Genomic DNA, 12,628 nt, shown 5'->3' on the forward strand with positions numbered 1-12,628 from the left:
TAAAGGGGCATCGTGCTTCAGTTTACTCTTCTACAGTTCAGGGAGGAAACAAAATTATGTGGAGGAAATCTAGGCAAAGAGCATATGGGAATTCTTTGTACTACATCTGCAACTTTTCTATAAATCTGAAGTTACTTGAAAATATTTTTAAAAAAATAACACACTAATATAGCTGGTTGATTGCTGTGTGCTAGGATGTCTTGTATTGGTTCTGCTCTGCCTCTTGTAGCACTCCCTGGAAAATCCCTTCTGTGAACTCTCTCCCTTTCTTCTTTTTAATCTATCAGATGTATAACTTTAAACGTATTTGTAAGAAACTTAAACAGTACAAAACAGATGTTTTCTTCCCGCTGTCACCACCAGAGTTACCACTATTAACAGGTTAGTTGGTTTCACCATGAACATTCATGGGCTTACACAGATAAAGTGTTCACATACAAATATATAATCTCCTCTCCCCACCCCCAGATCCATTAAACATTGTTGACAATCTTTTTATTTTATTTATTTATTTTTTTTAACCTTCTGTTGCTCTGGACATCTGTGTGTGTGTGTGTGTGTGTGTGTGTGTGTGTGTGTGTGTGTGTATACATGCACATACAGATTTGCCTCATTATTTACCAGTATTTTTTCTAAATAATGAGTGTTTTCATTGTCCCTTAAACTCTTCGTCAAGAACTGACAAACTGACTTACTTTAATAGTACTATTTGTAAAGATACTGGGATAGCTGGTAGCTTACAGATTTGAAGGTTGTACCAAATAAGACTCCGTCAGGCATCAGGAGGGCTCTGAAGACCTCACTCAGTGACGGGAATTTGGAGACTTTTTCTGGAGGAAGAGACCGTTATGGTGACTTAACGCCAGCCCACCTCCATTTTCTATGTTTCTAATATGTAAGGTTGAAATCCTCAGAAGAAAAAAACACATGTGGTCACTTTGGACAGCATCTGTCCCTTGAATAGTCAGAGCTGTTGCTAAGGATGTAAGGGCTCAGCAGACATTGGCCTCTGGGTGCCCTCCCAGAGAAGGACCAGCAAGCCAAGCAGCCATCCCAGAGACCCTCTCTTTCCAGGTCTGTTCTAACTGCTTCATGTCTGGTCTGTTCCAGTGTCTGCTTTCACTTCAGCTGCCCTTTCACTACTGGAGTTACCCTCCACTACAGTGATTCTCAAATAGTCCTATACAAGCAGCATTAGCATCAGCTTGGGAACTTGTTAGAAATGCAGATTCTCAGGTCCCATCCTAAACCTATTGAATCAAACTCTGGAGGTGTGGAACTCTGTTGTTAGGAAGTCAACTAGATGATTCTGAGTCATGCTAACATTTGAGAATCATGGATCTACTAAATCTCATTGTATTAGTTACTCAGTTTAAAAAATTTTAGCATCTCCGCTATGCTCATATTCCAGAGTTCTTCCTCATGGCACAAAAGGTCCTGTGGTCTCACCCTAGCCTGCTTGTACAGTCATTTATCTCCCTGCCCCGCATGCATGTACATGCACATACTCAACCCTTCTCTACATCCTGTCACACACAACTTTGCTGAGCCCTTTCCTGGACTGCCACCTGGTAAATTTCTGCTCTTCCATCACTTCCTCTATGATGCCTTTGCCTCCCCTGTTCCCCAGTCACTTTCTGCCTTGGCTGTGTTTCTCACAAGGCCGTAGACATTGTGTTTATCTGTTTAACCATTAGTTTACCTATACAGCTCCACCACCAGAGTGTGACCTCTGAACTCCCTCAAGGTAGAAACTTAATTTCATTTATTCTTTTGTCTCACACATAACAAGGTTTATGTGCTTGGTCAGATTTTGTTTTGTTTTGTTTTTTACTCTTTATCATGAAACTTTAAGCATACCAAAAGGTAAAGAATATAGTAATGAACATCTCTTAACCCATCACCAGAATTTACCAACTTACCATTTTGCCACATTTCCTTCATCTTGTTTTCCTAAGTGTTTCTAAGTAAATGCATGTTGGATCATTACATTTTGTCATTATAGTCTTTGTATTTTAGTACTAAAAGCTAGAGACATTTTCCTAAGTTACTATAATATCACATATTGACAATTCCTAAATACCACCTATGCCCATTCTGTATTTGGTTTTCTCCATTTTTCCACAAAAGGTCTTTTACATCTGTTTCGTTCTATCAAGGACCACACATTGCATATATGAAGGAAGGTCTCTCTAAGGATAGCCTAATCATTCTAGAATCGCTCTTTTCCTCTTTCTTCCCATTATTTAGTGAATACATCCTACCTTTTCTTTTTTAAATTAAAGTTTATTAATTTGAGAGGTGGAGGGCAGAGAGAGGAGAGAGAGAATCCCAAGCAGGCTCTGTACTGTTAGCACAGAGCCCGCCGCAGTGCTTGAACTCACGAACTGTGAGATCATGATCTGAGCTGAAACCAAGAGTAAGACACTTACCTGACTGAGCCACCCACACGCCCCTAAACTCCTAACCTTTATCCTCACTCATGTGGGATAACATTAGTCCAAGACCAGTGGCAGTACTAAGGAGTTGGAAGATGTTGTACCTATATGGTCCCAAATCCATGATTTGCAGCCAATAAATCATTCCAGTACCAGGCAGTATACACAAGAAGCCAGTATCACAATAGCTAGAGAAATAGGGGAGCTACTTAGGATGTGGGCTTTGTGCATATTCAATTAATATTTTCTCCATTTTGTCTTCAAGTCACTGGAAGACCTAGAAATTCATTTAATAGTGACTCTCTTTATCCCTAGAGGCTTGAGTCTTCAGGGTTTGGTAACTTCACCTTGCCCATTTCCTTCTGTGTATTATATACTAGCCTTTTCCTTATCCTTTTAGGATTATGGGCTTTGATAGAGTTTTTGAGCAATAAATGGCATTTTTAAGCTCTCTGATTTGCTTATAATCTTAATCCAATTTAAATAGGAAACACAAATTTGCATTGGGAGCTTTAAGCCCACAATTCAGAAAAACCTTTTAACTTTTGTTTACAAATAGTTAAGTTTTATTTACATTTAAGAGAAAGAGGAAAAGGGTATTTTAAAATAATTCCTTCAACATAGTCCTGAATGCAATAACTGAGTTTGAATTTAAAGCATTACAGTGTGTAAATGCAGAATCTGAATTTTCTTTAGGAGTTGCTAATTGCTCTCTGTAGCTTTTGAGATTGAATTCTTAGGACTTCTAGTGATCAAATACCAGGCCTTACACCAGTTGAAGAAGACTGTTCCTGTGGGTTGAATCACCTGTGATGATGGAAAAGGTGGAATTGGAGATTGGCTGATGGGAAATTTATCTATATGAGGCCACAGAATGTTCAGAAACAATACTGTGAAATATTTTAGAAACTATGGCACAGGAAAGAAAACTGTTAGCATGTTAGCAAGACTAGCTGGGGCTGCCATAACAAAATACCATAGACTGGGATGGTTTAAACAACAGACATTTAATTCTCTCAGTTCTGGAGGCTAGAATATCCAAGATCATGTTAACCAGCAGATTCTGTATCTGGTGAGAATCCTCTTCCTTGGTTATAGTCCTCACTGTGTGTGTACTTGTGTGGCCTTTATTTGGTGTGTGCTTTTGGAGACAGATCTCTGGTGTATCTTCCTCCTCTTCTAAGGGTATACTACTGACCCCATCTTAGGTGCCCACTCTTAAGATCTTCTCTAAACTTAATTACCTCCCAAGACCCTATTTCCCAATACCATCACATTGGGGGTTAGGGCCTCAATATATGAATCCTGGCAGGACCTCAACATTCGGTCTGGGACACCAAAGTATAGGATTTGAAACTGCCCTGGTAGACTCTTAAGAATACGAGACTATTAAGGATATGTTATTTGTCAGCACTGTCTTTGTACCTCCTAGGTAGGGATTTCAACCTTTGTAGTTCATGGTGAACCTGTGTTGGTTTGGTCACTGTCCTTGAAGAGATTTTTGGCTGTCCGTGTAGTCCATCAGATTGGGTGGCTTCTGAGTAGCTTTATTCTCAAATTGATATCATATTGATATCCAGAAACTCTCTCTTCTGGTGACCATGTAAATAAGATACCATTTACAGGTGTAAGAAGAAGATTTCTCGTTATGAGAAGAGTTTTGGCAGATTATAGGCAAGAAAGGAAAAAGTTGATTTTGAAAGGCACCGAGTCCCCTCTTGACTTGGCAGTAATCTTCACCTACAGCATTTAATGTGAAATCACTCTGGCCAGAGAATAATCTTATTAGGCTTTAATTAAAAGCACAAGGTGTTTTTATTTTTTCAGGTCTCCTTATCTATCTTCTTCTTTTTTTATCTTTCTCCCCTGTTTCCTTCCATTTCCATGCTCTCCCTACCCCTGCCCACCCCCACAACCCCCCATCACCCTTTAACATTTAAAATGTTTTTGGCTTGGCTGATCCCTCTGGATAGAAACTGAGCCGAGCAGGATATTGATTACCAAATATGGTATTGCTGCTAAAGATGTTAGAGGAATGTAGCTTGTATTCTAAGCCTCCGGCCTCTGAATAAGCTGCCAAACAAATTAGGTCATTTTAACTTCTGAGCTTGCCTTTTTTTTTTTTTTTTTTTTTTTTTTTTTTTTTTTTTTTTTAAATAAGGAGTTGGAACTTTGATTTGGAACATGATGGTGGTGTTATTTTAGCTCGCAGAGAGGAGGGGTATGAAGAGGGAGTTGGGGAGGCTTAATTCAGCATGTTTTAGGACACGAGCCATCAGTCCAAGCGGTGTAAAAGGCAAGCATGTTGTGCAGAGCCTCTGTTGACTCTGGAGCACCAGTGGAAGAGCTGAGGCATGGAATTCAGATGTGCAGCCTCATTATCTGAGGCTAGAAGTTCCACAGGACCGCTGAGAGGTCCCAGGATGCTCTTCTCGTGCTACAATGGCCTGGACCACAGTGCTCAGGTTTAGGAAAGTTCCTTCTTCGGGAAGCAGCAAGTACAATAAAAGTTGGCTTAAAAAAAAAAAAAAAAATCCTTCTTCACGGGAAGGTTGGTGGAGTGGAGTGCCAGGGAGGACACCCTGAAATTGATGGCAGATTGGCAGATTGCTACTATGTGTAGCTGATGGGGTGTTGTGTAAATAGGCACAGCATACCGTTAGCCAGGGACTGCACTTGTCTCAGCAAAGACCACAGCTCTTTGGGTCCATATTTGGAAATATTTATTCTGTTGTGATACTAGCTTTGATAGAGTGAAATGCTCTTATGTGGAAGCGGATGAAAGCAAACTCTGCTTCAGAATGTGGCCTTACTCTTTTTCCTCATTTATGTGTTTGGCAAGATAATACTGAGGTTTCCTAAGTTAAAATGAAATAAAAACAGAACTGTTAGGGAAAGAATTTCTTTTTACCTTTCTTACAACTGGCACCCCCCCTTTTTGCTTTTTGTTGTTGGTTAGGGCTGTACAGAGTGGATTCCTTCTCTTCCCGCCCACCCCTGTTGCTACCTTTAGTTGGTTTCTTCTCAGAGAATGGACAAATCAGGCTCACAAAGAAATTCCACCCACTCCAGGATGTCTGTAGGTCAGGGCTCTGTGGCTTTTGTTGTATCTCCCTGAGGAGCTCTCTTTCTTCCTCCCCCCTTATTTCTCTTACTGCAGTTAACTGTCCAGTCACAGGCTCTTCGTCTCATCTTTGGAGCTGAACCTGTAAAGCTCAGAGTTGTTCATCCTGGTCTACAGAGTCAAAGATTCTTACTAATTTCTTGTGGAAATTGCTCTTTTGTCAAGCTAATTATGTAGAAAGGGGCCTTTGGGACCCACAAGCTCACATGTACACTAAACGGAAAACCTGTGTTCTTAGGATACTCATTTTCAGAAATCCACCCCCTTTCCAGGGCATACCATGCAGACAGATGTGGGACCTGAGCCTGTTTTGGATGCACATTTATATATTATACTGGGATATCTTTTTGTTACTGTTGTTGGGATCCAGAGTGCATAGCACTGGAAAATAGGAGATTATTTGTTATGATTAGTAACAGAGGCATTCTTGAATAGTAGGAGGGTTTCAAAAGAGATTTATCTTGCCGTAAATCTTGTGTTTTATAATGTTTATGATTTATTGAATGTTTTGTTTTAGGTTAACTGTAATAATAGGGTCAAGGGTAATTGAAATTACTACCCTCTCTTTGGCCCATATAATCTGTTGTCTCTAGCCATGTAGCTAGTAAGCCAGCTATAATCAAAACTGGGATGTTACCACCTCAAGACAGTAAGGCTTTATATAAATTTATTAGCTAATTGGAATTAAATGATACTAGTTACATTGAAATCTTTAATCTCAGTTTCTGTTTTAATAACTCAGTACTACATGTATCACCATTATGAAAGCCCTCTAGTTAGAAAGGGAGGGGAATTTTCTTTATTTATAGGTGATTAAACTAAGGCATTGAAGGATAATACTGTTTTACATCAGTATCAGAACACTTGTCAGGGCCTGGGTCTCCATGATTTCCAGTATTGTACAGAGCTTTACGTTAATTATTCTTATTGGTAGCCATTAATTGAGGTTTTTAACTCTACTAGGAATTTGCTGGTCCATATTTAGAACTCGAACCTGGGGCACCTGGGTGGCTCAGTCAGTTAAGCATCTGACTTCAGCTCAGGTCATGATCTCATAGTTCGTGAGTTCGAGCCTCGCGTTGAGCTCTGTGCTGGCAGTGCAGACCCTGCTTTGGATCCTCTGTCTCCCTCTCTCTGGTTCTCCCCCGCTTGTGTTCGTTGTCTGTCTGTCTGTCTGTCTGTCTGTCTCTCTCTCTCTCAAAAATAAACAAACTTTAAGGAGAAGAAAAAAAACCAAAAACTTGATCCTGAAGGTTTTTGTTCAAGAAGAAATAGTTGAAAAAACATGTAACTAAATTTTTGAATTAAGTAAACAAAATCTCCCCTGACTTTCTAGACATGTTGTATTACAGATTTTCACATATTATGTGTAAGTAGTGAGAATGAGTTCTTGCTGACCTTTTTTTCCTGATAGGCCAGGGTTTACTGGTGTGTTTATTTTGTCACCATTCCGGTTTGACTCTAAGGAAATGAAAATATCTTCCATTTGTTCTTTATTTCCAAAGGGCATCCGCTTCGATCCTGAAATTCCGCAAACACTACGACTAGAGTTTGCTAAGGCAAACACGAAGATGGCCAAGAACAAACTAGTAGGGACTCCAAACCCCAGTACTCCTCTGCCCAACACTGTACCTCAGTTCATTGCCAGAGAGCCATGTAAGTCAATCTACTTTTCATTAAAAAAAAAAAGAAAAAAGAATAACCAAGAATTGTTGGTGTGCTGCATGTGAAATTACACCACAGGACATAGAGCTGGCTGAGTGTCATTTTCTAATTCTGTGGAGAGGCTGTCTATTCTTGCTGTCTTAATTCCAAATACAGGAATCTTGTTCATGATTGGCTGCCCTAAAAGGTGGTTCAGCTGGATGAGAACTGTAACTACTACAAAATTTCATTTGATGTGCTGTATATTTCCTTAATGTCATCTCGACCTTATTGTAAGGGTGTTTCTGTTTGCCTGAGGGTATAAACCCTTCTTTATTCCCCCATCCCTGGATATGAGAGTTGGTTCTCGGCATTTTACTTCATTTGTTGACGAACATCACTTCTGTGGCTTGGGAAAGTAGAATATTAAAAGTGAAAGAAGCAGATATTAAAAAGTTCTGTTTTTGAGAACAGTTGAGCCCATAAATCCAGAGGGAAAAGTAAACACAAAGAATTTATATATTGGAACAGTTAGTTCTGGCAAACCAATACTGATAAATTTAAGGAAATTTAGGGCTTCCTGTTGTAAATTAATTGGGTAAGGACACTAATTGCTAAACAAGTGTTTCACCCCACCTAATGAGCTTATTCCCTTAAATGGCCAGCCTACAGTTTTGCCTTTGATTGAGTAACTTGAAAAGATTGTCTTAATTTTCTTTCTCAAACTCAATCAGTAGCATAAGTGAGGCGTGAGATAGGCCTTAACTTTTCCTTTCATTTTGTAGCCATATGTGATTTAATATGGCAGGGCATTCAAGCAATCCCAAGTGACTTGCTGTTATTTGGAATATTTTTGCCCTATCGTTCTTGATCTTCTTTCCAAACCACATGATCTTGATCTTCCTCCTGCTTTCCTTGTCGGTACGTTTCAAATTTTCTTACTGAAATTGAAGGGCACGTGAGTTTCTTTCTCCCCCCCCCCCCCCCCCATGTCATGTGTGTGTCAGATTTAATTAGGTTATTATGGAAGTTATAGTCATTCTGTAGCCATGTAACTCTTGAGTGCTGCCGCTTGTCAGTGGAAACTAACAGGTAAGAGTTTTCTCCCCCTAGTGTGTTCTAAAATTTTTCTGTGAGGCCAGAAGTCATAATAGAGAAAAAGTTTTGTTCTTCCATGTCCTAGGGAAACCTGAAACCTTTTCTAAACAAGTTTCATCTTATGGCACAGATGCACTACAGGAAGATGAGCAGACATTTCTTAAATGATTCTGTGTCCTTACAGCATTTAGTTCAGTACCTTTTGTATATTGCATGTATTTAGTAAATGTTAATTGCAGTTATAAGTGGATAGATTAGTATTTTAGTTTGGCCATTTATAGAGTTTTCTATTTGTATGCCTCTTCATTTCCCTCTGAGATTTCTTCTCTCCTTAGATGTCAGGGAAAAGTATTTGTGAGATACCTTGATTTAGAAGAGAAAACCTGGAGTACCTCTTTAGTTTTCTAGTAAATTTGCTGCCTCAGATCTAAGACTGCTTTGAAAAGATGATTTCAGACAGCAAATGTAATGCTGGCAATACTTACCCTTTCAATTCTTCATTGAATGCTTTTGTTCTGGGACCTCAGTTTTTTTTTTAATCTGCTTATAAAAGCTCTGTGAAATTGGTAGCCAAGGGAGGTGATAGTTCACGACAGGGTACACAGAAGCAACAGAGGTGAAAAAGTGGACATCCACAAGTCTCTGAAGTTGAAAGAGAGCTTGAAGTGGAGTTCAGGACACCACTCTGGCCAGCTCTGCCCACCTCCCTTCCCTGTATCCAGAACAGCTCAGAAGTGGTCAGATAGTTTCCATGGCACAGGCAAAACTTGCCTGGGCTGCCATGGCAAAACAAACTTGAAGCTAAAAAAAAAAAAAAAAAAAAATCCACACACCAGTATATTCTTGAGAAAATAAAAGTTGTCATGATACCTCTTAATATAGCTTCCTTTTACAGCATAGGGGGCTTGATGAACAGCAATTCCACTCTGACTCAGACTGACCTTATCATCCATTGCAATTCCCTCTGGGAATCGTGAACTTCCCTGTCACATATGCCAAATTGTTTTCCCTGAGAGCATGCTGTAGACTAAAAACACCATGGTGTGGTTCTTCACTGGTGATTCCAATTGCACTGTGCCTGTAATTGGTGTTCAAGGTGTGGTGGTCAGTTCAACCACTGTTAGGAGTAGACTGCAGTGGAATCTTTGAATTGCGGGCCTAGAAAAACCCTGTCGGCTTCTCTGTTATAGACTGTGAGAGAGGTTTTTTGTTTGTTTACTTATTTTTCGAGGGGGGGTGGGAGGGAGGGCGAGCGCAAGAGAGAATCCCAAGAAGGTTTTGCACTGTCAGCGTGGAGCTCAACCTGGGGCTCAAGCTCATGAAGCATGAGATCATGACCTGAGCTGAAATCAAGAGTCAGACGCTTAACCGAGTCATCCAGGTGCCCCAACAGAGAGGTTTTTTAATGTTTCTTTTTGTTGATGTTTTTATATAGTTGTGGCTGAAAAGTGCCCTTTGTCATCACTAAAGGAAGAACGTGCAAGATTCAATTACACAACAGTTTACTTGAATTCTCATTTCTCAGATACCTGTTGAACTTTAATGAGCACTCAGTGTGCTGAATATTGGGGAAGAAGGAGACTGGTTGGTTCCTTAAAAGAGCTATTAGTCCAAGGGATTGGTGGTGGTCAAAGTTGTCAGGGAACTTGGCCCATATAAAGGACGTCAAAGATTTTTTACAGCTTAGTCTAGATTGCCCCAAATCAGACTGCCTTATTTGCTGAGCATCTGCTCTGTTTGTGTAGAGAATGGGAAATGAGAAAACTAGCTACTGTACTTGCCAAGGCAGATAGTGGCCTGAAATGGAGAACCTTGGTCTTAGACTCAAAGATGTCAGTAAGAGTTCTGGTTCTGCCTGTCGTTGTGAAGCTCTGTGACCTTAAAGAAAAACATTGAACCTTGCTGTGCTCCTCCTGTTCCCTCGGCTATAAAATGGGAATAATACCTTCCTCACGTGCTTGTTAGGAGAGCTCAATAAAACAAGATCCTAAGATTGTGTTGAAGATTAAATGGATATAATATGTAGAGTACCAGGCAAACATAAAGTACAATCTTAATTTTTTTAAAAAAAAGCATTGAGTTGCTTTTCTTTCTTAATAGTTAAAAATAAATATTGATCTTCTGAGGCATCATCACTGTGACTATAGCTAACTGTCTTTGTAAATTAGGAGAGACGATGAATGAAAGTCCTATACGGTTCCAGGAAAGTGTAGTATACTTTACTAACGAAATAATTCCCTAATGAAGTTTTAACTTCTTCCCTTGTTTATAATAAAGTAAGAAAAGTACCGTGAGAAAGCAAGAAGTAAGAGATACAAAAATTTTATAAATTATATAAAATTCTGCTGGATTATGCATTTGCTTGTACAGGAAAGTAGGGTTCTATAGGGTAAGAACTCCACTTTAGAGCCGAAAACAGGGCAAATCACCGTCTCTTGAGTGTTGTTCTCATCTGTAAAATGATGTGCCAGACACTGCTAAGCATTTCACATGAATTATCTCCTTGGATTCTCATTAGCACTATTGGACACTTGAAGAAACAGGCCTTAGGGAGATCCAGTAATTTTGAGGTTACACCGTCATCAGGCATTATGGGTTGAATTGCGTTCTGCCAAAATTCCTATGTTGAAACTCCAACCCTCAGTGGCTCTAGATGCAAGTGTACTTGGAGATAAAGTCTTTAAAGACCTGATTAAATGGGGCCATTAGGGTGGGCCCTAATTCAATATGACTAGGTTCCTTGAAGAAAAAGAGACGCTGGGGATGTGTTCACACAGAGGAAAAGGCCGGTGAGGACATAGTAAGAAAGAGGCCATCTGCAAGCCAAGTTACAGAGGCCTCAGGAGAAGCCAAATGTGTCCCCACCTTAGTCTTAGAATTCGTCGTCTCTAGAACTGTGAGAAAATCCATACCACCCAGTCTGTGGTATTGTGTTACGGCAGCTCGAACAGGCTAGCACATCAAGTGATAGAGCCTGGATTTAAATTCTGACCTGTTACTTTTTAGTTTTGTACCTTTGGTCTAGTTACTTAACCTCTCTCTGTTGTGTCATCTCTAAAATGGCAGTAATAGTTATACCTACCCATAGGGTTGTGAGGATTAATTAACATAAGAGGGCCCCATTCACAAGAGTGACTACTCCGTGACTGTTTAATATGTGCGTGTAAGAACATATATGTTGTGCCTTCTGTTCCTCATAGTTGAGACTGTAGTTTTTCTGCATTTGTATACTCTGCATCTAGCACCTAGGAATACATGTAAAATCAAGATGCTACAGATTTTTTATTTTGTGCTTTTTCATTTGGAACCTTAAAAAATTATGGTGTTATTGAGGCATGACAGGGAAACAATAAAATGCACATATTTAAATTCTATTTTGATAAGTTTTGTCACAATACATAGGGAATATAGTTGACTCCATGCTCTTGGTCTGTTTGCACTGCTTGTGGCATACCGTATTATCATAGTGGCTTTAAAGGTGGAGGCAGCCAATACGTACAGAGCATTTGCTCAGATTTTACCCATTCAACTTTAATTTTAGGGAGTAAGTATCAAAAGGCTCTAGAACTTTGCAATAATTCAGATTCCCATAGTCCAACCCCAGGGATTCTGATTCTATGGGTCTGGTCTAGGACTTATGCTGTGCATTTTTAAAAACCCTTTGGGTGATTCTGATGCACAGATTTGAGAATCCCCAGCAGAGCAAGGAATTGTAAAGTTAAATTCTACCGCTCACTCCTCTGTTTCCCTCTCCTCCACACCCCCCTCCCCGCCAAAAAAAAAGAAAAATGCTCTATTGAACCGATACTCTTGTTAAATACCTGGTAAGCACATAATCCCTCGGTGAATAATCAGACCACTTCCTTGATTTCTGCCATACCACTGGAATTTCCCATTTATCCAATACTGACCCTGGCTGTGTGGAAGTGAATTTTCTGTTTCATGTCTGAAAAGATCCTAGGAAAGTTCAGAAAACTTCTAAAATGCCTAGCAAATGCCCTTCTGCTTCTGGGGACAACACTCCACAAGCCTAAAATCTGTTAATTTTTGCCTCTGTGGGATGGGGCCATCCAGGGCTTGATCTGAAGCTCCATGTGCCCATGGAACAGAGCCAGGGTACCTGCATTTTCCAAGGCAGCATACACAGCATGTGCTGCTTGAAAGTGTTGTCCACTTCCCAGCTCTGCTCTGAAAATATGCAGGTGCCTCCAAGTACAAGGTGCTGTGTATCCCACACTGCTCTCCACAAGTGGGGTCATTTAGAAAGCCAGTGACTATGCCTAAGGAAGACCTAATCAAGCCGTTTAGAGGGAGGGAAGGCAAA

The 12,628-nt window shown here is 40.0% G+C and overlaps 1 protein-coding gene across 10 annotated transcripts in view; it reads left to right on the plus strand.

The window, feature by feature from the left end:
* RBPMS (RNA binding protein, mRNA processing factor) overlaps positions 1-12,628 on the plus strand; it is a 185,001-nt gene that overhangs the window by 104,707 nt on the left and 67,666 nt on the right. For 9 of the 10 annotated variants that reach the window (XR_009258989.1, XR_009258990.1, XR_009258988.1 and 6 more), the window contains one exon: positions 7,068-7,218. The exons of the other annotated variant lie outside the window; for it this stretch is intronic. Coding sequence is in view for 5 of the 9 variants with exons in the window: in XM_058720179.1 (XP_058576162.1) it covers positions 7,068-7,218 (151 nt within the window). In the remaining 4 variants the exon portion in view is untranslated. The remainder of the gene's footprint in view (positions 1-7,067; positions 7,219-12,628) is intronic. 10 annotated transcript variants of the gene reach the window in all.

This window comes from Neofelis nebulosa, chromosome 3 (assembly GCF_028018385.1).
Source record: "Neofelis nebulosa isolate mNeoNeb1 chromosome 3, mNeoNeb1.pri, whole genome shotgun sequence".
In the NCBI taxonomy this organism is placed as follows: Eukaryota; Metazoa; Chordata; class Mammalia; order Carnivora; family Felidae; genus Neofelis; species Neofelis nebulosa.